Source organism: Protomyces lactucae-debilis (genome assembly GCF_002105105.1).
Source record: "Protomyces lactucae-debilis strain 12-1054 chromosome Unknown BCR37scaffold_11, whole genome shotgun sequence".
Classification (NCBI taxonomy): domain Eukaryota; kingdom Fungi; phylum Ascomycota; class Taphrinomycetes; order Taphrinales; family Protomycetaceae; genus Protomyces; species Protomyces lactucae-debilis.
Genome location: NW_024468003.1, coordinates 47,836 through 66,784, shown reverse-complemented (window position 1 = coordinate 66,784; position 18,949 = coordinate 47,836). Strand labels below are relative to the sequence as shown.

The window sequence follows — 18,949 nt, the reverse complement described above, 5'->3', positions numbered from 1 at the left end:
TAGCTCGTAGACATTTCCTCCGCTCTTCCCATCTCGTTGAACTTTTGGACTTTCGCGACTTACAAGACGCAGCAGCAGCATGCAGGACCAGTAACACAGACGGGGGACGCAGGCCGCGCCTATCTGGAGATCTGCATTCACAAGCATTCTGAAGTTTGTAGTTGGGCGATTGAGTGAAAGCAGATTGACACGATTCACGACACTTGCAAAGGCGAGCGACAATTGGCGCGCCACCGGTGACGGGCGATGAGTGATCTCGATGAGCATATCCAGAAGCTCAAGAACTGCCAGCTCATCTCTGAACATCAAATACGCCAACTATGTCATAAAGCGCGGGAGATTCTGATTGAAGAGGCGAATGTACAGGTCGTCGACACGCCCATTACCATTTGCGGCGATATCCATGGCCAGTTCCACGACTTGATTGAGCTGTTTCGCGTGGGAGGAGAATGCCCAACGACCAATTACCTCTTTATGGGCGATTTTGTCGACCGCGGCTTCTACTCGCTCGAGACGTTCTTGCTTCTACTTTGCTACAAAGTGCGGTATCCAGATCGCATCACACTCATCCGGGGGAATCACGAGTCAAGACAAATCACACAAGTGTACGGCTTCTACGATGAATGCGCGCGGAAGTATGGGTCGAGTGCCGTATGGCGGTATTGCTGTGAGGTATTCGACTATCTCGCCTTAGCAGCCATCACATCGGACGGCAAGTGGGTCGCTGTTCACGGCGGCTTGTCACCCACGATTGCAGAGATTGATCAGATTCGTCTACTCGACAGAAAACAAGAGGTACCGCATGAGGGCCCAATGTGCGATCTCCTATGGTCCGACCCAGAAGACGTGCCCGCTTGGGGTCTCAGCCCACGCGGCGCTGGCTTCCTCTTCGGCGCCGATGTCACAAAACAGTTTTGTCGTCAAAATGGTATAGAGATGATTGCACGCGCGCATCAGCTCGTCATGGAGGGGTATCGCGAGATGTTTGAGTTGCCGCCCACTCATGACCCTGCAAGACCGGATGCAGAGCAAGATCCACCCCTGGATATGGAGGAACGACGGGAGGGATTCCCACCGGTCCATTATGGGCGTGGAACAGGTGGTGTGGTGACGGTATGGTCGGCGCCGAATTACTGCTACCGATGTGGCAATGTCGCTGCCGTGCTCGTCCTTGATGAGCAACTTGGGCGGACGTACAAGATCTTCGAGGCTGCAAAGCAAGACACGAGTCGATTGCCAGCCAAAAAGGCGGCAGTGGAGTACTTTTTGTAGTCTTGCACATAATCATCTACACAAGCCAGCAACTATCTAAAGCTTAGGTGTGTCGCCAAAGCTCTGCAAGCCTCCAGCGCCGTATCGTTCGCCATGCACCTCGGCCGCATCGACGACCTTACGAATCTCAGCCACTTCATTGCTATCCAACTGCATGAATGCTGCTTGTACATTCTCCTGCAAGTTTTTGAGCTGCTTCGTACCAGGAATTGGGATGATGTCTTCTCCCTGTGCCATGAGCCAAGCAAGCGTGACTTGGCCAGATGTTGCTTGCTTCTTCTCGGCAATCGCTTTGATGTCATCCACAACCTTCAAGTTCTTGGCAAAGTTGTCACCCTGGAAACGTGCATTGTTGCGACGGAAGTCATTCTCGTCAAAGTCATCGACAGACTTGTACTTGCCAGTCAGCATGCCACGACCCAGGGGCGAGTAGGCGACAGTCGTGATGCCAAGCTCGCGGCATGTCTTGAGAACATTGACGTCATCACGCTCAATATCGAGGGTGAAGGGTGAGTACTCAATCTGGTGTGCCGTGACTGGGTGAACCTTATGAGCGCGACGCAGCGTGTCTGCAGAAGCCTCAGACAAGCCAATGTATTTGATTTTGCCTTCATTGACGAGCTCCTTGAGTGTTTCCATGGAGGTTTCAATCGGGACCTTGTCATCAATACGGTGCAGATAGTAGAGATCAATCTGGTCGACTCCCAGTTGCTGCAGAGAACGCTCGCACAGCTCCCGGATCTTCTCTGGAGAGCTGTCGGCACAGAACTTTTGTAGGTCAATACCACCTTTGCTGCAAAGGAATATCTCCTTGCGTCGACCAGTCTCCTTAAACCATCGGCCCAGTAGGGCCTCGTTTGTACCGTAGATGGCGGCGGTGTCCCAGAAGGTGCAGCCCATGTCTGCAGCGGCAGTCAGGACCTTGAGGGACGCCTCGTCATCGTTGAGGCCGCTGTAGAAGGCAGACATGCCCATGGTACCGAAGCCCAGGGCTGAGACCTTCTCTCCGGTCTTGCCGAGTTCGCGCTGAGGGAAGGTAGACGCAATGAGAGGCATGTTGGGTCAATCTGCTTGAATGGTTGTCGATGAGCTCGAGGACTTGCTCCAATGCTCTCTTTTATATATTTTGTGGGGGAGCCAAGCAAGAGCGAAAAGACGACCGGCGGAGGGCCGACGCTGCTCGCCATCGACCGTCCGCCGCTGATAATAGACATGCGTTCATCAATGCTTGCTTCAGGAGGAAGATCGTCCTCCGGAGCTCGAGGCTTTTCATGACCAGCTCAAGGAAGCTCATCGCTGATGGCCATGAGAGAGTGTAGGCACTATCGTTGACAGATTTGCCTCAGCTTCGCGGCATCGTGCAACTGATACCAGCTACAGAACCAGGTGCAAGCTAATGACACTTGGACCCCACTGATCGTGTCCGGTACACATGCCGGTATGTGGAGAGCATCCTCTGAGATGCCTCTCTCCTGCTTCGTGGACATCAAACACTTTCTGCAACCTCGACCATGCGAGTCCACATATGGAGCGCAGAGGAATCCTCTACTTCGGTCAGTTCTGAGCCTTGGACTGGAGATCGCAAACCCTGGTATTTTCAATATGCTGAGCTCATCAGTACCCATGATACACTCCCGAAACGCTGTAGCCCTTGAAGTTCTGGGCGTGTTAACTTTGCTCATGCGACAACAAGATGGGAGATTGTCCGGGTTGAGCTTTCCAATCTTGTTGTAACCCAAGTCACACCAGTATGGCAACAAAACCTCGTTGCGCGGCTCGCTTCCATCATCGTAATCGCCTGGTGCTGCAACTGCTGTCGAGGAACACGGAGGGGATGCGCAAACTGTGGTGGCCATGAATATGGACAAGATCGGTCTGGTCAATGTCCAGAGCGATGAGCCTATACCGGTATATCGGTCAATCGTGGACGCAGAGACTGGTTGCAATTCGGCTGGATAACGAGAGGCCAAGCTGGCCGTCGATGCCTCCAAGAAGAGTACAAGCAATCATTTGGTCCACCATCCGAGACTACAACATTCTATTGCTAGTGGTTCAATTAGCTGCTATTTGCAATGGGTTGCCCAGTGCCAAATCCCCTTCGAACGCCTCACGGTCATGCTTGGAGCACGCCGAATCACTTGTCGGTACACCGATTCACATGCGTAGCACATCTGTGGTGCTTCAGTACGTTCGGATGGTTGCGTTTGAACTGGAATTCGCAAGCTCTGGACCTCTCGCATATATTGAACTCCAAGTCATCCCGGGCACAGTGCCAAAACGCTGTATCCCTCGAATCGCTGGGTTCCTTGACCTTGAGGATGCATGATAGAGCCTCAAAGCTGCCGGGATTCAGCCCTGCAGTCTTACTGTCTGCAAAGTCGCACTCAGTCGGCAGCAACACCTCATCACATGGCCCGCTCCCATCATAGTACTCGCCTGTTGGTGCTGCATTTGCCATGGAGCGCTGATGAGCTGTATAGTAAACAATGGCAAAGATCACTGACATGATGGTATTGGTCATTCTTGTAAGGGTCTTGTCAGTCGATGATGTGGCTTCGGACCCATGCGCGCCGACGGGGTTCCTACTGTTATTGGTTCTCTTGATAAATGGTCAAGATGCCCGTAAGTACCCCTGAAGGGCACCAAAGCCATTTTGTTTGTCAATCGGAAATGACTGCTTGTGGTTGACACAGCCACTGTTTGGTAGTCCAGCCCTCTGACTTGAAAGATGAAGAGCTTGGACATTTCGAACATTGAAATTGAGAACAGGAGGCATCTTCTCAAGAGCATTGACTACTGGAGGCAGCCTAGAAGTTGGGTCCAACGAGCTGCAGCATTCCTCACTAAGGGACTAGTTTCTTTTGCCTCACGCACTGCGAACCCTGGCTAGGTCTGAAATCATGGCCCTAGCTTCATGGACTAGGCTTGCTCAGCTTCAGGAGACATTTTAATTTGCGAGCGTGCTGCATTCCTTCTTTTCAAATAGCAAAATTCAGGGGTCGATCAACACATATGCACATGTTCAGGTGCTGCATTCATTTCCGCGTATGCGCAGAGGGATTTTGAAGCTGCTTGATTGGTTCAATGACTCGGTGAAAGTGAAGCTGCGTAGCTATTCTAGGAAGTGCCACGTATGCAAGTTTCCAGCACCTCAGTTGCGAGTGCAAGCTTAAAAGGCGGCGAATATCCACTGTCATCCAACTCAGGTCATTCCAGCACACAATGCTTTCGTCGCCATCTGCAACCGCAATCTTCTGGGCCCTCCTTCTGCTGTTGACCAACATCTTGCCAGGTTCCCCGGCAGACGCGCACGGATGTCGGCAACTCCAAGTCACTAAATGGCGTAGTGACAGCATCTCCGACATACGCAACCATCACGATCCCAAAGAGGTGCTCCCCAATTCTGACCTGAAACTTTGTCGGGCGAGAGCGTGGTCTTCTCAGGACAGAGACCAAGCTAGCCGTGCATTACTCAATGACTTCAAGGAAGAATCGGCTACGAACTCGGATCAGTGTCTCAACTTGAAGTGTGCCACTTGCGTGCCGACAGTGAATCCTGTTGGAACCAGATCAGGTTCCGGCGATGCTGAGTACCCAGTCTTTGATGAGCTCAACCATCGATGTTGGATCCCAATGGCTAGCATTCAGCTTTGGCGCTGTCATACATCGGACGACGTTAAGTTTGTTCTCAAGAACGGTACGACCCAAAATTGCAAATTCGACAACGTTGTCAATCGCCTCAAAGACACATATGACGCCGTGATGGTTGATGAGTTTCTGATGAAGCGGCAAAAGTTTTCTGACCGGGACATATTGCGCACGATAAGGACGGAAAAAAATCCTGCCTCGACGATAGGCATAAACAAAGACGTCAAGTGCAAGTAAATGCATCACTGCAGCTTGCTGTGTTTTTCTTTCTGCTCAATGATCGGTCTTAGCAGAGAGTTATATTTAATAAGTGTCTTTTTGTCTATGCGCATGCCGAGTACAAAAGAGGAATGAGGGCTCGATGTGTTGCAGTTTGCGGTGCTGACAATGTCTTGATTGCGTTTTGTATCATACAGGAACCTCAGTGGGCTCATACAGGAACCTCAATGGGCAAAGATCCATCTCGTGGAGTTACACTGCAAGCGTGCTATCAAGGCTCCTCACCATATGTCATCGAGTCAGAGGCGACAGTCGGGCAAAGACTTTGGCAATGACAGTTTCTTCAAGTTTCAATCAATACTCAATCAATAGAATCAGACTCGCTACGCATGCAAGTTACTCAAACGCTGAAAGACTTAGACCTACTCAACTGGCGTTGGCTGCGCAACAATAGCCGCCACATCGACCGCACAATTAGGATGCAAGACATACACCTTATCACCACCACTCGCCGAAGCATCTGCAGTGCCTGTATCGCCCAGAATCTCCATGAGATATGAGTCCTTGACGAGCCTTTTGAGTACCTTTTTGCAGAGCGCACGTTCACGCTCAATGTCTTCTTCATCAGACATTTCCTTCTCGCGCTGTTCAAGGTAGAATGCGAGCAAGTCGTCTTCAGCGACACCTTCACCACCTGCTTTCTCATCCTCTGAAATGCGACCAACGACGAGCTTCATAATATCAATGTACTTGTCGTAGGAAATCTTGGTCTTTTCCTTTGGCGGCGCAGGTGGTGCTTCAGCGTCAGCCGTCTCGCCATTGGTCGTGCCTTGCATGTGTGCATCGCCATCTGCATCACGCGCCTCACCGTCTGCCATCTCCTCATCCTCTCCAGCTAGATCTTCCTCGTCCATCTCAACATCGTCGCGCTCGACATGGATGATACTCTGTCGAAGCAAATTATACGCTTCTTTGACAAATGCCGGTGTGATATCCTCGACGCACGCCGCCCTGGCAATAGCCTCACTCAGTCGAACCATCGATTCAAGTTGACGTACGGTGATGCGGTAACTGTTACGTCCCATACCCTGTGCATCATCACTGCGTAGCTCAATGTATTTCTGCACCAGGTACTGCTGTGCCTCTGTCGACAACTTTGGCTTGAATGTACGCGCATACCGGATATAGCGCTGAAGTTGCTCCGTATCGTATTCTGGTTGAATGGCTTGATCTGTGAAACGATGCACATTGACGATATGCGATGCGAGGTTAAAGTCGACTTGCTCATTGCATTCATCCAGCACCACAAAGAATAAATCAAAACGCGACATGATGGGTGCTGACATTTGAACATTGGCGCGCAGGGTTGTTTTGCGATCATACCGTCCGCCCACTGGATTCGCAGCAGCAAGAATACTTGTTCGAGCGTTGAGTGTTGCGTGAATACCTGCTTTTGCAATGGAAATGGTCTGCTGTTCCATGGCTTCGTGAATGGCCACTTGATCAGAGATGTCCATCTTGTCAAATTCGTCAATAGCACAAATACCATTATCAGCCAACATGAGAGCTCCAGCTTCAATAGTGAATTCACCCGTCTCTTCGTCCTTCATAACAGCAGCCGTCAAACCAGCCGCTGAACTCGCTTTACCAGACGTGTAGACTGCACGCGGCAAGAAAGTGCAGACATATTTGAGGAACTGCGATTTGCTGGTGGATGGATCGCCGACGATGCAAATATTGAGGTCGCCTCGCAGGTTGATACCTTCTGGTGTTGTCTTGTGAACGCCGCCCATGAGTTGTAGTAGGATACCCTTCTTGATGATTTCATGGCCATACACGGTCGGTGCAATGGAATTGACTAGTTTGGAGTAGATGTGATCCGAATGCACCATCTCCTTAAGTTCATCAATCTCAGCTTGTGTCAGACTGTTGAGGAACTCATTCTGTTCTTCTTCACCTTGTGTACCATCGCCACGAACATCGCCACCAGAAGAATCGCGAGCATCGGCAGACTGTGTGAAGCACGCCAAAAAGGCCATCTTGTACGTCAAGTCGCGCACACCGAGTGACTTCAAACCAGTGACACCTTCACTCGCAAAGCCTTCTTGACCACCACGTCCATTACCGGAACGCATGGCCTCTGCGCGAACACCAGGGATACCGAGTTGTGAGACATCCGGTACAACAATCAGCGTTCCTGTAAAGACACACTTGTCTCCTGCTTTTGCACGATCCACCACTTCACCACGCAGAATGACATCCAGCGTACGTGGCATACTACCCGTTGGGATTTCAGATGAATTCTCTTGGATGCGCACTTTTTGCCAATCTTGAAAAGTGGATTGCGCAATGAGTAGCTTCCAGGCGCGTTTGTTCATACAAGTATCGGTTGGGCATTTCGTGGGTTCAGTATAACGAAAGACTTGCTCGACATTGGGAACAACAGTGCGACACTCCATGCAACTAAATGTTGCGCGTGCAAGCTCTGGACGCACTTCAGAGGTTCGCGTTACGGTACCAGAAACAGACATGAGCCTACCGATGCGTTCTGTGCGTAAATCACGGATTTTGCCAGTATTTTGGAGGTTGTAAAAGGCAATGCTAAAGTCCTTTTCCGTTGCACTCTTGGATGATGCTGTAGAGGAGCCTGTGCGAGAGTGAATTTGTGAGGAGAAGTACGCTGGTTGATACTTCTGAAGCATATTGTGCAGTCCTGCGACGAGGAATGGGGAGAATCGGTAGTATTGCTGGACAATAGCTTCAGCCAAGACACCATCTTCAAAGGCGGTGAGGTGTTGAAAGTCAATGTAGATGGTGCTCAACTCGAAAGACTTCATGGCGTGCATCTGCTGGACATAGAGACTGTCGCCTTGTGTCGTTGCAGCGGTTGCCGTTGGTCTCTGCGACGCGTCTTCGGAGCGATCCTCGAATGTAGCGATGAAATTCTCAAAGGCCTCGCGTACTTTTTCACCTGTTGCATCGGTGACTTTTGGAATTTGCCTGTCAAGTGCATCTCTGGGTCTTCTACGCGCAGGCGCCTCATTGGCGCGTCCTTCGTCGTCTGATTCTGCGTCTGACTGGTGTGCGGCGCCGTTGGCAGAGATACCTGATTGAGGATGACGTGCATACGGTTGCGGGGCTGAGGAGGAGGGCAGGCCGACTGAGGACATGTCTGCTAGTCTGCTGGTCAATGGCTAGAGCAGGTCCTTGGTATCTGTATAGATGGATGTGCTTGTCGTGGATGAGTTAAAGACGCGCCAGATAATTCGCGACAAGACACGTGCAGACACAGCGTGCGACAGAGCCAACTCTCATCTACTACTACTACTATCAGTCTATTAGTCCATCAGTCTCTTAGTACTAGTCTGCTGCTATCTTAACTCCTTCTGCTGCTATCATGTCTGCTCCATTCAAGCTAGGCAGCAAAAAAGTCTACCTCCCCTCAACCATCTTCACGCTCGTCAGAGGCTCAGGCAGACTCCCTGCCAACCAAGCCATGTTCCATGTCCCACTCAAAGTCAACAAGTTTGACGTACGAGACTACCTCTTCAACTTATATGGACTCGTCACAACCAGTGTCAAGACGATGATCCAACAGAGTCCCTTGCAACGCGGCACGAACAAGCAACGTGCGCGCGGTCTGCATTTCATGAAACCGCTACAAATGACGAGACCTGCTTCAAGTAAGCGTGTCATTGTCACCATGGAACAGCCATTCACGTATGCTGATTCAATTGAATAAGAACTGAAAAGACTAACGATCTAGATATCCCGAGGCTTACGCATCAGCCGAGAGTCTGAAGCCTTGGAATGTCGAGATGAGTGAGCGTATGCGGCAAAGAGCCATGAGCGGACGGAGAGGACTCACGCGTGGCAAAATGACGAGATTCCAAGTGAATGGTCGGTCTGAGAAGCGTCTTGCCAAGTAGAAGCGTAGAACAAGACTTCAACAAGTCCCATCTATTTCCCTGCGTCCGTGTGAAAATAGTCTGCGCCACAGCCCAAAAAAAAGTTGAAATGCACGACCAAGAAAGCCGACAAGCAAGGTACTGGAGCTCGATAGACGAGGCCATGTCGCAGAGAGTCACAGACCCGAGGTTCGCATCCGTACACAATGATCCGCGCTTCGTTCGGCCAAAAAAGAAGGACCGCAAAGTCGCCGTGGACAAGCGATTCAGCGCTATGCTTCAAGATAAAGACTTTAGTGCCAATGCAAAAGTCGATCGATATGGCCGAAAGCTGAGTAAAAACAAGGGTGCCGCTGAGATACAAAAGACTTATGCGTTGGAAGCTGAAGAAGGCGCACAGGAAGCAGCAGGCGCGGAAGCGTCTTCAGAGAGCAGTGAGGTGGACTCCAAATCAGAAGGAAGCAGCAGCAGCAGTGATAGCGATGAGCGGCCCATTGAAAAAGCTGCACGCAAGGGGCCCCGGCCGACTCGACCAGACAATTTCACCAAATTCGACAGCGACGATGAAGTGTTGGTACAAGAGACACCTGCGGCGCCGATCAAATATGACCCTGCGAGAGGCGAAGGTGTGTCATCTTCCGAGGAAGACTCTGATGTGCCGGACGATGCTCCTCTAGATGACCGGGATCTCGTGGATCCCGAACCAGCCAGAGAGGCCATTCCCAGAGGCGACGTGACTTCACGCTTTGCACTCGTCAATCTAGATTGGGACAACTTGCAAGCCGAGGACTTGTTTGTTGCTATGAACTCCTTCAAGCCAGCAACAGGTACCGTTCGCAGCGTCACCATCTTTTCCTCCGAGTTTGGCAAGGAACGCATGTCGCGAGAGGATACGGCTGGACCACCTGCCACCATCTTCAAGCACGACGAGGAGGAAGATCTCGACAAGCCCATCAATGCGAAGAGCATCATCAAAGAATCACTCGGTGAAGAGTTTGATATGGTCAAGTTGAGGCAGTATCAGCTGGATCGGCTGCGCTACTACTATGCCATTGTCGAGTGTGACTCGGCAGCCACTGCTAAACATATCTATGATGCGTGCGACGGCGCAGAGTATGAAGCCTCTGCCAACTTTTTCGACTTGCGCTTCGTCCCTGATGGAGAGGTCTTTTCAGATGAGCCAAAGGACCAATGCACAAAGCTACCTGACTTGTACGAACCCAATGCCTTTGTTACGGATGCTTTGCAGCATTCAAAAGTGAAGCTGACCTGGGATGATGATGATCCAAAAAAGGCTCAGTTTGCAAAACGAGCATTCAGTAAAGCTGAAGTGGATGATATGGAACTGAAGGCGTACCTTGCCTCAAGCAGCTCTTCAGAGGGAGAGGGCGAAACGGCTGCCATGCTCAAGGACAAGTGGCGAAAATTGCTCAAAAGTACACGCAGCGATAGTGACGCCAGCGACGAGGACAAGCCATCAGGTGATATGGAGATCACCTTTTCTGCTGGTCTTGCTGCAGACCAGCCGGCTGCGGAAGAGGACCCTGAGAATGAGACGACGCTGGAGAAGTACAAGCGTAAAGACCAAGAACGACGCGAACGACGACGCAAGACAAAGGGCGTTGTTGAGGCGGATGCACAGCCTGACCTGGGCTTTGATGATCCATTCTTCAATGAGACTACCACAAAGACCAAAAAGAAGCGCGAAAAGCCTGTTGTGGATGAGGAGAAAGATCGCAAAGAAAAGGCAGAACTCGCACTTCTCATGATGGACGACGAGAACGCCGTTGCCGCCTCAGGGAAGAAGAGTGCAGATCACTTTGACATGAAAGCTATTGTTCGCGCCGAGAAGCGTGCTGGTCTCTCTCGCGCTCAACAAAAGAAGCTGAGCAAATTCGGTAAGGGCAAGACGACAGAGGTGGACAAGGAAGGTTTGCAAGATGGCTTTGAGATTGACTTGAAGGATGATCGATTCTCGGCAGTGTTTGACGGTGAGAACCATCACTTTGCGCTCGACCCAACGAGTTCGCAGTTCAAGCGGACAAAAACCATGGATAAGGTTGTGCAGGAGCGCCGGAAGCGTGGTGGCAAGAAACATGCTGAACAATCTGCTGGAGCTGAACAAGTGCCTCCTGCCAAGGATGCAAGCAAAAAGAAGAGAAAGAAGCAGGGCGACGATAATGTCGAGGACCTCGTCCGGCGTGTCAAGAGCAAAACCAACAAATAGGCCTTATTATTTTATCTACATGACGACTCAAATTAAGAACCAAGCCTGTTCCACCTCTACAGTGATTCGTGGCTCAGGTGTGCCTTCTTCGAGCACTGCACCTTCAAACAAGTTGCTCTCTTGCAAATCTTTGCGGTAGCTCTCCAGCCGATTTCGCCAAGCACTGACCGTTGTGCGTCGACTCTTTTGAAACTGACCCTGGCGTTGCAGACGAGACCAAGGCTGTCCAAAGAAAGCACCCACACTCAGATACTTGCCTTTGGGTGTTGCCAAAACTTTGGACAATTCATCGCGATACGTCCTCATGCTGAGCAAAAGAGACTGCTCCTTTGATAATGGCCGGCCAGCATCTTGTGCAGCATCCCTGACCGACCAGATGGTCCTGACAACGTCACGAAAGAGAGGCTCGCGTCTAGCAAATCCAGCCTGCATACAGTCCCGTTCCACACCGCGCTCCCACAGAGCAGCAACAAAGCAGTCTGGAAAGTTATGTTCATACAAGGCGCTTTGACCAATTTCCTCGAGTGCTTTGTAAACACCCTTGGCTGATTGGCACGCATAATGATACTCTGCTTGGCGGAGAAATGGCGCCAGAAAGATCTTGAGAACCTGTGGCAAGAACCAAGGGACGGCAAGCATCGGATTGGCAAACACTGGCGCACCTGGAAATGGATGTCCCGCTTGGGCTGGTTGTTGGAAGATGCCCCATGACTTGACAAGAATATGCTGCAATTGGTCTTCGTAGCTCTGCAGCGCTTCAAGCGTTACTCGAAGGGGGTCCGCAAATGATTGCTGCAGCTGTGCATGTTCCACCGCGCTTTGTGGTGGTGCAAATTCAATAATTGTGTGATAGTCTTCGCATATCGTCATGACGTGCCAATAGCAACTGGCGCTTGTTTCGTAAAGTTTGTCCATTAAATCATTATCGGCTGTGTCTTCAGAAGCTGCGAGCCGTTGAGGCCATCGGTCATGATTGGCAGAGCACAGAAAATTGCTGGTCCGTAGTCGGAGTGAGTACTCTCGCAAATATGCAGGCAAGCAGCGCTCATTTCGGGGAAGAATTGCGAGTTTATTGTCGAGCGAGTCTTCTTGTGACGTTGGCCTGTTCGATGCAGCCTCGATTGGGAATCTCTCAAGACTGAGCTCGGTAAAGATGGCGGCTCCTTCAATATGCCGCGCTGAAGTTTGCACCTGACCACATTGCGCTTCATAGTCTGCAAGAAGAACTGTTGCAGCCCAACATTGCAGAAACGTCTGGTTGCTCATGGCTGCTGGCGACTTTACAAGAATGTCCCTCAAAGCACGAAGCGCCTTGACGTAAAAATTAATGGCATCGATTTGTTTGTGCAGGACAAGTCCAGTGTAGGCTGCCAGCGCCAGAGACAAGGCATCATTTGTTGAACCAGTCGCGAGATGCGGAAGGTAGTAGCTTGCCCAGGTCGTCACACGCGGTGTGTTTTTGCGTTTTGTGGTACGCAATAGACTAGGAGCCGCAGACCGACGCGGAAGAGGGAGAAGAGCTGACCATGAACACAGCCGGTAGCCCGTCAAGTGAAAAGCTGACAAAAGATGTGTCAAACGATCTGCCTCCATAGTCGACGGCGATGGAAGTGGCACAGGTGTATGAGTCCTCGATACTGAAGTCGACAAGGCTGTCGTGCTGTAAGAGCTGTTCCTCGTCACTGACCGACGTTCAACAGGCGCTTCACTCGATTCTCTGCTCCAAGAACAATCAAGACCCTGAGCTCGACAGATGCCACAAGCGGGGTACACTCTATCGCAACGTTTGCGCCCTAATTTGCATGTCGCACACCCTCTCGACGTCGACAATGCCATGACATGCGAGAAGGATGGGTTTGCACTTTATACACCGGCTGGAAGATACCGAAAGTGACGGCGTCTATCGTCGCCTAGAGATTGCCATTCAAGGCCAAAGAGTGTAGTTTTCGCGATGTTTTTGCCAGTTCGTCTGCCAGTCGGCCTCAGTCTGTGAAGCCCTCTTCCCTCCGAGTTTTCACGTCGACAGCCGCTTCAAGGTCCGCGTGAGCCTATATGTCACTGACATAAGACATTTTTAACGCGTGTTGGTACCGCCGCTCTGCCGTTTTGGGTAATTTTGCCTTGGCGGGCGGAAGTGCCTTTTGGATGCGGTCATCAAGTGAACAAGGTTTGTCGTTGCGCGGAAGCCCCGGCCGATCCTTTGGCCGGTAATATACAAAGCTCCTTCGAGCTGAGAAAGTGTGTAGCTGCAATCGCTGCGGCATAGTCCTCAAAGCATATGAGACATCTACTGGTCTGGTCTCATAATGTGACACAAGATATTATGCCCCTGGGCATGCTCCAAGCACAGCGCATACATCAGATGGCATGATCCTGCACTCGCTTACAAGCTGTGGTGATGATGTCAATATCAGCAGTCCATTCTGTGTTCATTAAAACACTCATGACAACACTCCAGCTCCCATACTCAAGGGGTCTGTTGCGCCTGCATCTCAACTCCTGCTCGCTCAATGCAATGAAGATCTGTTCTGCGGCCAGCCGTCTAAGGCGCGGTACAGTGTGTTTGAGCAGTAGTCCAAGCTTCTTCCAGCATCGCTGATGTACTGAGTGTGAGCTAGGCAGCAGGCTCATCAGACCACGGTATATCCGCATCGAGGATGCTAGCTTTGGAACATGCCGTGAGCGTAGGCAGGACTTTTGAACGGCCTCAAAGAGTCTGTTGAAATCATACTTGACTAGAACCAGACGTTCCGGGATTTGATAGTCCACAAGGAGCGACAGTGTTTCCAGTGTCGGGACGAGAACGCGGTCGTCTTGGCTAGATTCTTCGACAAGCACGATTATGCTGTTCACCGCACTCGACAGAAGGTCCAGCGGGCAGTTGTCGAGACGCTCAACGAGGGCACTGCGTGAAGATTGAGCCCATGGGTGTCCTCCAGATCCAGCAAGAATGCAAATCTCGTGCAGGATAGCATCACCAAAGACAACATTGTTCAACAGATCTAGAAACAGAGATGGAATCCGCTCTGCACTTTTCCCGGCTTCAAGCGCGTGCTTGGCGTTGGCGATGACCTCGGCAACCTGGCTCATATCTGTTGGCATGACAGGCACTAATTGCAGCATGGCATTGACTGCAGCAACATGCAAATTGTCAATCTTGCTGAGACATTGTTGCAGCAGACCAGAATAAATTGCTTGAAGCAGTCTCGGCTCCTGGTCCAATGGCAAAACTGGCAACACATCTAGACTTTCTTTGATAGCGCCTGCTCGAACCCAGCTGCCAACGTCGCCGCGGGCATCCACAGCATAGTCTTGCAAGCAGGTCAAAATGGGGTCAATGATTGTCTTTGCTGGGAAGCCCAGATGCAGCCATTGTTTCCCTAGCTGGCCGATTGATGTGATGCTCAATTGTCTCGTCTCTGGGTCGTCCTTAACGGCATTACCCGAGGCTTCAGTCAGTGGCACAAGCAGTGTTACAAATGAGTGAAGCGCATGTGGCCTAGATGAACAGTCTAACAGTCCAATGGCCTGAATCACACCCTTCTCCAGTGGCGAATGACCGACGTTCAAAGTTTGAGTTGCGTATACCTCGAATCCTGCAAGCAAAGCTTGATTCTGAGTCAGTGAGGCTAGCGCAAGACCAGCTTCGTGTCGAGCAGCATCATCCGAAACTTTGAGACACTTGAGAATCTGCTTATAGTATTCAGAATCAAGGCCAGGCTCATCAAAGGCAGCGTAGCGCACGAAATGACTGAATGCATGCCCCATCAGAGCCGCAGAGATGCCGCCCAGGACGTGATCTGGTAATGCGTGGCCAAAGTCGGAGATGCGAGACTTAAACTCTTTCGCAGCAACTCTGCAGAGCTCTCCGGCAGCAAAGAAAGCACCGTGGCGGGCATTGACGTCAAGAGAGCCTTTGTATCGCTCTAGCATTGCCCACTGTGCTTCAACGACATCAGGATTGACCAGATATAGTTCAGCAAGAGTCTGGCTTGCCAGCTCCCGAATATCACGATCCCAGTGACGGAGCGATGTATTGACAATGTACTGCAGTATCGCTTCTTGGTATGCTTCTTTTGCAAAGATTTTCGGTGCAACATTCATAAAAGCATTTTGACGCTGTCCTACGCTTTGAAAGTCTGCGAGTGTCAAGACTGCAATACCATCAGGAAAAAGACCTTCAGCATGACGACCCACGCCTTCTTGGTATGCGGCACTTGCTGCACGACGAACGCTAATCTCTCGATCAAAGAGGGCGACGACAATGAGCGTGGAGGCAATTTGGTGCGCAAGCGGTCGTAGCACTTGACTTGTATAGCATCGCAGAACTGACCAAAGGAGGTAGCAAGCTGCATCTCGGACAACGGTGCCAATCGAGTGCGAGCCTTTGCGAATGTCAAATTGTAGTGCAAGAATGACAATTGGCATCGCTTGATGCAAAGCTTCAGGTAGTAGTGCGCCGTGCCGACAGAGTTCAGCAATAGCCAAGCAGCACCCCTGCCATGTAGCATCGCTTGCTTCTTCATTCAGCTTGAGAAGACCAGACTCTGTATGCGTTTGATGTTCCATCAAGCCTTGTATCGCGCCGACAATTTCTTCAGCAAATTCCCGCGGTAGACGACTGGTAACTCTGCCGATACCCTTTGCGGCAGAATAGCGAACAACCGTGTCGCGGTCTTGAATGCCCTCCAAGAGAACGCCTACCACTTCCTCTACTGCCTGCGATGGTTCATCGGGTTCCTGATCCGTTGAAATGTTCCCAACACCATAGCTTTTTGGATCATTCTTGTATCGCCATGCGGCCCTGCTTGGTTTGAGCATAGTCAATGCAAGTCGTTGAGAAAGCTTCATTCGTAATTTGCGAAGCAACGTGTTGCTATTGAAATCATCAGATTCGATTTGCCTCAACGCATTCAAGGCAGGGTGAATGTGCGCTTGCAAAATATCTCTATTGCCAATCCGAAAGATTTCACATAAGGAAACGAGGAACCCGATGCGAAAGTGAATCGTGCAGTTGTCATTGGCCCATGTTGCAAGGCTCCGCTGGAGGTAGTCAGGTATGAAAGCCGCACTGACATCTTTGCGTGTGACTGTTCTTGCAATCAAGAGCCCTGCAGCTTCGCGTTCCCGACTGCTTGCTCCAAGGTATGTTTGTGCCAGCGTAAGTATACGCAGGGCCACACCACCATCTGATTTGTTGGCTTCATCGAATGTTTTCAGGTCGAATGGAGCCATTACAATAAGCGAAAGCCACAGGAATAGAATGTATCGACTGTGCCACTCAGTTGTATCTGGCGCCTGAGTCTGCAAAGTGTCGAGCACCGGATTGAGGAGGTGTACGTGATTTGGGAGCAGCTTGACAATGACTTTGGCACCACGAAGCTTGCAAAGATGATAGACAATGCGATACAGGTCCTGTACGAATGTAGGCATAGGCTTCAATAGGCTCTGGACGAGATGAGCGGTGATGGGATCAAGCAGCCCCTGGACATGAGGGTCGATCAGCTGTGGCTGCTCTTGAACAGCATCAAGTTTGGTCAGCTGGGCATCCAGTCCATTGAAACATTCTTGAGCGAGAGAGTCATGCAGATATGAAGCAAATAAGAGGACATTCGCTTCCATGAGCCAGCTGAAGTGGTGGTGTCGGTCAGTCGTGCGAGCTCCCAAATTTTGGCAACTTCATCTACAGATTTACTTCTAGACAACACGCTAGAACCAGCAGTGACCAGCTCTGAGCATGGCACCGCACGACGGCCTCTCGGTCGATGCACTGGTCAATGGCTCAAAAACTCCGCCAGGAGCAGAATTGCCAACGGGTGATCAGCCAGAGCGGCCAGACTACCTGCGATTGATTCTCAGTATGACCTCAAAATATGAAATGTACTAACGCAAGCTTCTCGTGTCTACGACATCATCAAGGAGACGCCATTGACGGTCGCCTCGAATCTATCAGCGAAGCTGAGCGCCAATGTCCTTCTCAAGCGCGAAGACCTGCAACCCGTCTTTAGCTTCAAAATTCGCGGAGCCTACAATAAAATGGCGCATCTCGTTGAGGAAGAGCGCTGGAGAGGGGTGGTTGCCGTCTCTGCAGGGAATCACGCACAGGGTGTGGCCTACTCTGCTCGGCATCTTGGCATCCCTGCAACGATCGTTATGCCTCTTGCTGCGCCGGCCATCAAGCATGAAGCCGTCTCACGCATGGGTGCAACAGTCGTGCTCAAAGGACAAAACTTTGATGAAGCCAAGATAGAAGGGGCTAAAATTGCCAAGAAGCATAATCTCGTGGATGTGCATCCGTACGACGACCCCTATGTCATTGCTGGCCAAGGCACTGTCGCCATGGAGATTCTGCGGCAAACGAGCGTTCAAAATCTCAAGGCAATTTTTGTCTGCGTGGGTGGCGGTGGCCTTATTGCTGGCATTGCAGCCTATGTCAAGCGCATTGCACCGCACATCAAAATTATCGGTGTGGAAACGTACGATGCAGATGCACTCAAACAGTCACTGGATGAAAGGGAGCGCGTCACGTTGAAGGACGTTGGGCTCTTCGCTGATGGCACGGCTGTCAAAATTGTCGGCGAGGAGACATTTAGGCTATGCCAGGAGTTTGTTGATGAAATTGTGCTCGTCTCGACTGATGAGCTGTGTGCTGCCATCAAGGACGTGTTTGAGGACACGCGCGGTATCGTCGAGCCTTCTGGCGCGCTTGGCGTTGCTGGTCTGAAGAAGTACCTCAAGACGCATCCGCCAACTTCTACAAGTGATACTTATTGCGCTACACTCTCCGGCGCCAACATGAATTTCGACCGGCTCCGTTTCGTCGCCGAGCGTGCAGAGTTGGGTCTAGGCAAGGAGGTTTTCTTCTCTGTTGTGTTGCCAGAAGTCTCTGGCGTGTTTATGAAGCTCGTGGCCGTGATTCTGCCGCGTGCAGTGACAGAGTTTTCCTATCGCTACTCGAATGGTGTGCGTGCCGACATTTACCTCTCCTTCAAAGTGCAGGACCGAGCAGAAGTACCACAGCTGCTCGATGCAATTCGCGCAGAAGGCTTTGGCGCTGAAGATATCAGTGACAATGAAATGGCCAAGTCTCATGGTCGATACATGATTGGTGGTCGTTCAAAAGTGCCAGACGAGCGCGTCTACCGTTTCGAGTTTCCTGAACGCCCTGGGGCATTGACCAAGTTTTTGCAAGGCATGAAAAGCGGCTGGAACATTTCCCTCTTTCATTACCGCAACAATGGCGCGGATGTCTCGAGTATCCTTTCTGCTATTCAGGTTCCCGATGCAGACTTGGCTCAATTTCAGGTGTACTTGGATTCGCTTGGCTATCCCTACGTGGACGAAACTCAGAATCCAGTCTACATCAAATTCATGCGTGGCTGAGTCTAGCTGCATCGGGCGATGCTATCTGTGGCCTGACAAGCAGCAGCTTTTCATCTGCTTGACGACTCGCTTCAGCTGCCAACTTGGCGCGTCTTGCATTCTTCTCGCACTGCTTACATATGCTCAGCAAAGCAAAGCTCGTCAGACAGACACCTAGCCACAGGCCCCACTGGATTGCGTTGAAGGTGCTTGCAATGGCATTGATTTGGCACGCCGCATTGATTTGCTCAACCAGAGTTTCGATGTCATCCCGTGTACTCAATTGGCGTGATGTCTCCTTGAGGGGTATACA

At 51.0% G+C, this 18,949-nt stretch overlaps 11 protein-coding genes across 11 annotated transcripts; 6 read left to right on the top strand and 5 right to left on the bottom strand.

The window, feature by feature from the left end:
• The first annotated feature begins 43 nt into the window (after positions 1-43).
• Positions 44-1,343, top strand: BCR37DRAFT_41218 (serine/threonine specific protein phosphatase). Its single transcript, XM_040872216.1, has one exon. The coding sequence runs from the start codon at positions 247-249 to the stop codon at positions 1,270-1,272; it is 1,026 nt and encodes a 341-aa protein (XP_040724719.1). The 5' UTR covers positions 44-246; the 3' UTR covers positions 1,273-1,343.
• Positions 1,291-2,400, bottom strand: BCR37DRAFT_41236 (NADP-dependent oxidoreductase domain-containing protein). The gene has a single exon (XM_040872222.1). It carries the CDS (start codon positions 2,326-2,328, stop codon positions 1,309-1,311), a length of 1,020 nt encoding a protein of 339 aa, XP_040724718.1. The 5' UTR covers positions 2,329-2,400; the 3' UTR covers positions 1,291-1,308.
• A 61-nt stretch (positions 2,401-2,461) lies between these two features.
• Positions 2,462-3,267, bottom strand: BCR37DRAFT_41159 (uncharacterized protein). Its single transcript, XM_040872200.1, has one exon. It carries the CDS (start codon positions 3,126-3,128, stop codon positions 2,595-2,597), a length of 534 nt encoding a protein of 177 aa, XP_040724717.1. The 5' UTR covers positions 3,129-3,267; the 3' UTR covers positions 2,462-2,594.
• Positions 2,821-3,694, top strand: BCR37DRAFT_41198 (uncharacterized protein). The gene has a single exon (XM_040872211.1). It carries the CDS (start codon positions 3,155-3,157, stop codon positions 3,596-3,598), a length of 444 nt encoding a protein of 147 aa, XP_040724716.1. The 5' UTR covers positions 2,821-3,154; the 3' UTR covers positions 3,599-3,694.
• Positions 3,695-4,143: 449 nt separating this feature from the next.
• On the top strand, positions 4,144-5,348 carry BCR37DRAFT_41148 (uncharacterized protein). Its single transcript, XM_040872198.1, has one exon. It carries the CDS (start codon positions 4,495-4,497, stop codon positions 5,155-5,157), a length of 663 nt encoding a protein of 220 aa, XP_040724715.1. The 5' UTR covers positions 4,144-4,494; the 3' UTR covers positions 5,158-5,348.
• A 170-nt stretch (positions 5,349-5,518) lies between these two features.
• BCR37DRAFT_41164 (MCM2/3/5 family-domain-containing protein) lies at positions 5,519-8,374 on the bottom strand. The gene has a single exon (XM_040872201.1). It carries the CDS (start codon positions 8,307-8,309, stop codon positions 5,562-5,564), a length of 2,748 nt encoding a protein of 915 aa, XP_040724714.1. The 5' UTR covers positions 8,310-8,374; the 3' UTR covers positions 5,519-5,561.
• An 83-nt stretch (positions 8,375-8,457) lies between these two features.
• BCR37DRAFT_380145 (uncharacterized protein) lies at positions 8,458-9,099 on the top strand. Its single transcript, XM_040869429.1, has 2 exons — positions 8,458-8,859; positions 8,906-9,099. The coding sequence occupies exons 1-2, from the start codon at positions 8,537-8,539 to the stop codon at positions 9,066-9,068; spliced, it is 486 nt and encodes a 161-aa protein (XP_040724713.1). The 5' UTR covers positions 8,458-8,536; the 3' UTR covers positions 9,069-9,099.
• A 111-nt stretch (positions 9,100-9,210) lies between these two features.
• BCR37DRAFT_347986 (uncharacterized protein) lies at positions 9,211-11,274 on the top strand (the record flags this gene model as incomplete). The annotated part of the gene is made up of 2 exons (XM_040867808.1): positions 9,211-9,520; positions 9,617-11,274. 2 exons carry the CDS (start codon positions 9,211-9,213, stop codon positions 11,272-11,274), a joined length of 1,968 nt encoding a protein of 655 aa, XP_040724712.1.
• A 13-nt stretch (positions 11,275-11,287) lies between these two features.
• On the bottom strand, positions 11,288-13,371 carry BCR37DRAFT_40937 (uncharacterized protein). Its single transcript, XM_040872151.1, has one exon. It carries the CDS (start codon positions 13,108-13,110, stop codon positions 11,302-11,304), a length of 1,809 nt encoding a protein of 602 aa, XP_040724711.1. The 5' UTR covers positions 13,111-13,371; the 3' UTR covers positions 11,288-11,301.
• A 1,986-nt stretch (positions 13,372-15,357) lies between these two features.
• BCR37DRAFT_358440 (uncharacterized protein) lies at positions 15,358-16,923 on the bottom strand (the record flags this gene model as incomplete). The annotated part of the gene is made up of 3 exons (XM_040868211.1): positions 16,548-16,923; positions 16,407-16,463; positions 15,358-16,220 (listed from the first exon to the last, which is right to left on the bottom strand). Coding segments are annotated over exons 1-3 (1,269 nt in total), but the record flags the coding sequence as incomplete, so codon positions are not given.
• An 88-nt stretch (positions 16,924-17,011) lies between these two features.
• BCR37DRAFT_402817 (tryptophan synthase beta subunit-like PLP-dependent enzyme) lies at positions 17,012-18,657 on the top strand (the record flags this gene model as incomplete). Its single annotated transcript, XM_040871939.1, has 2 exons — positions 17,012-17,132; positions 17,168-18,657. The coding sequence occupies 2 exons, from the start codon at positions 17,012-17,014 to the stop codon at positions 18,655-18,657; spliced, it is 1,611 nt and encodes a 536-aa protein (XP_040724709.1).
• Positions 18,658-18,949: the final 292 nt, after the last annotated feature.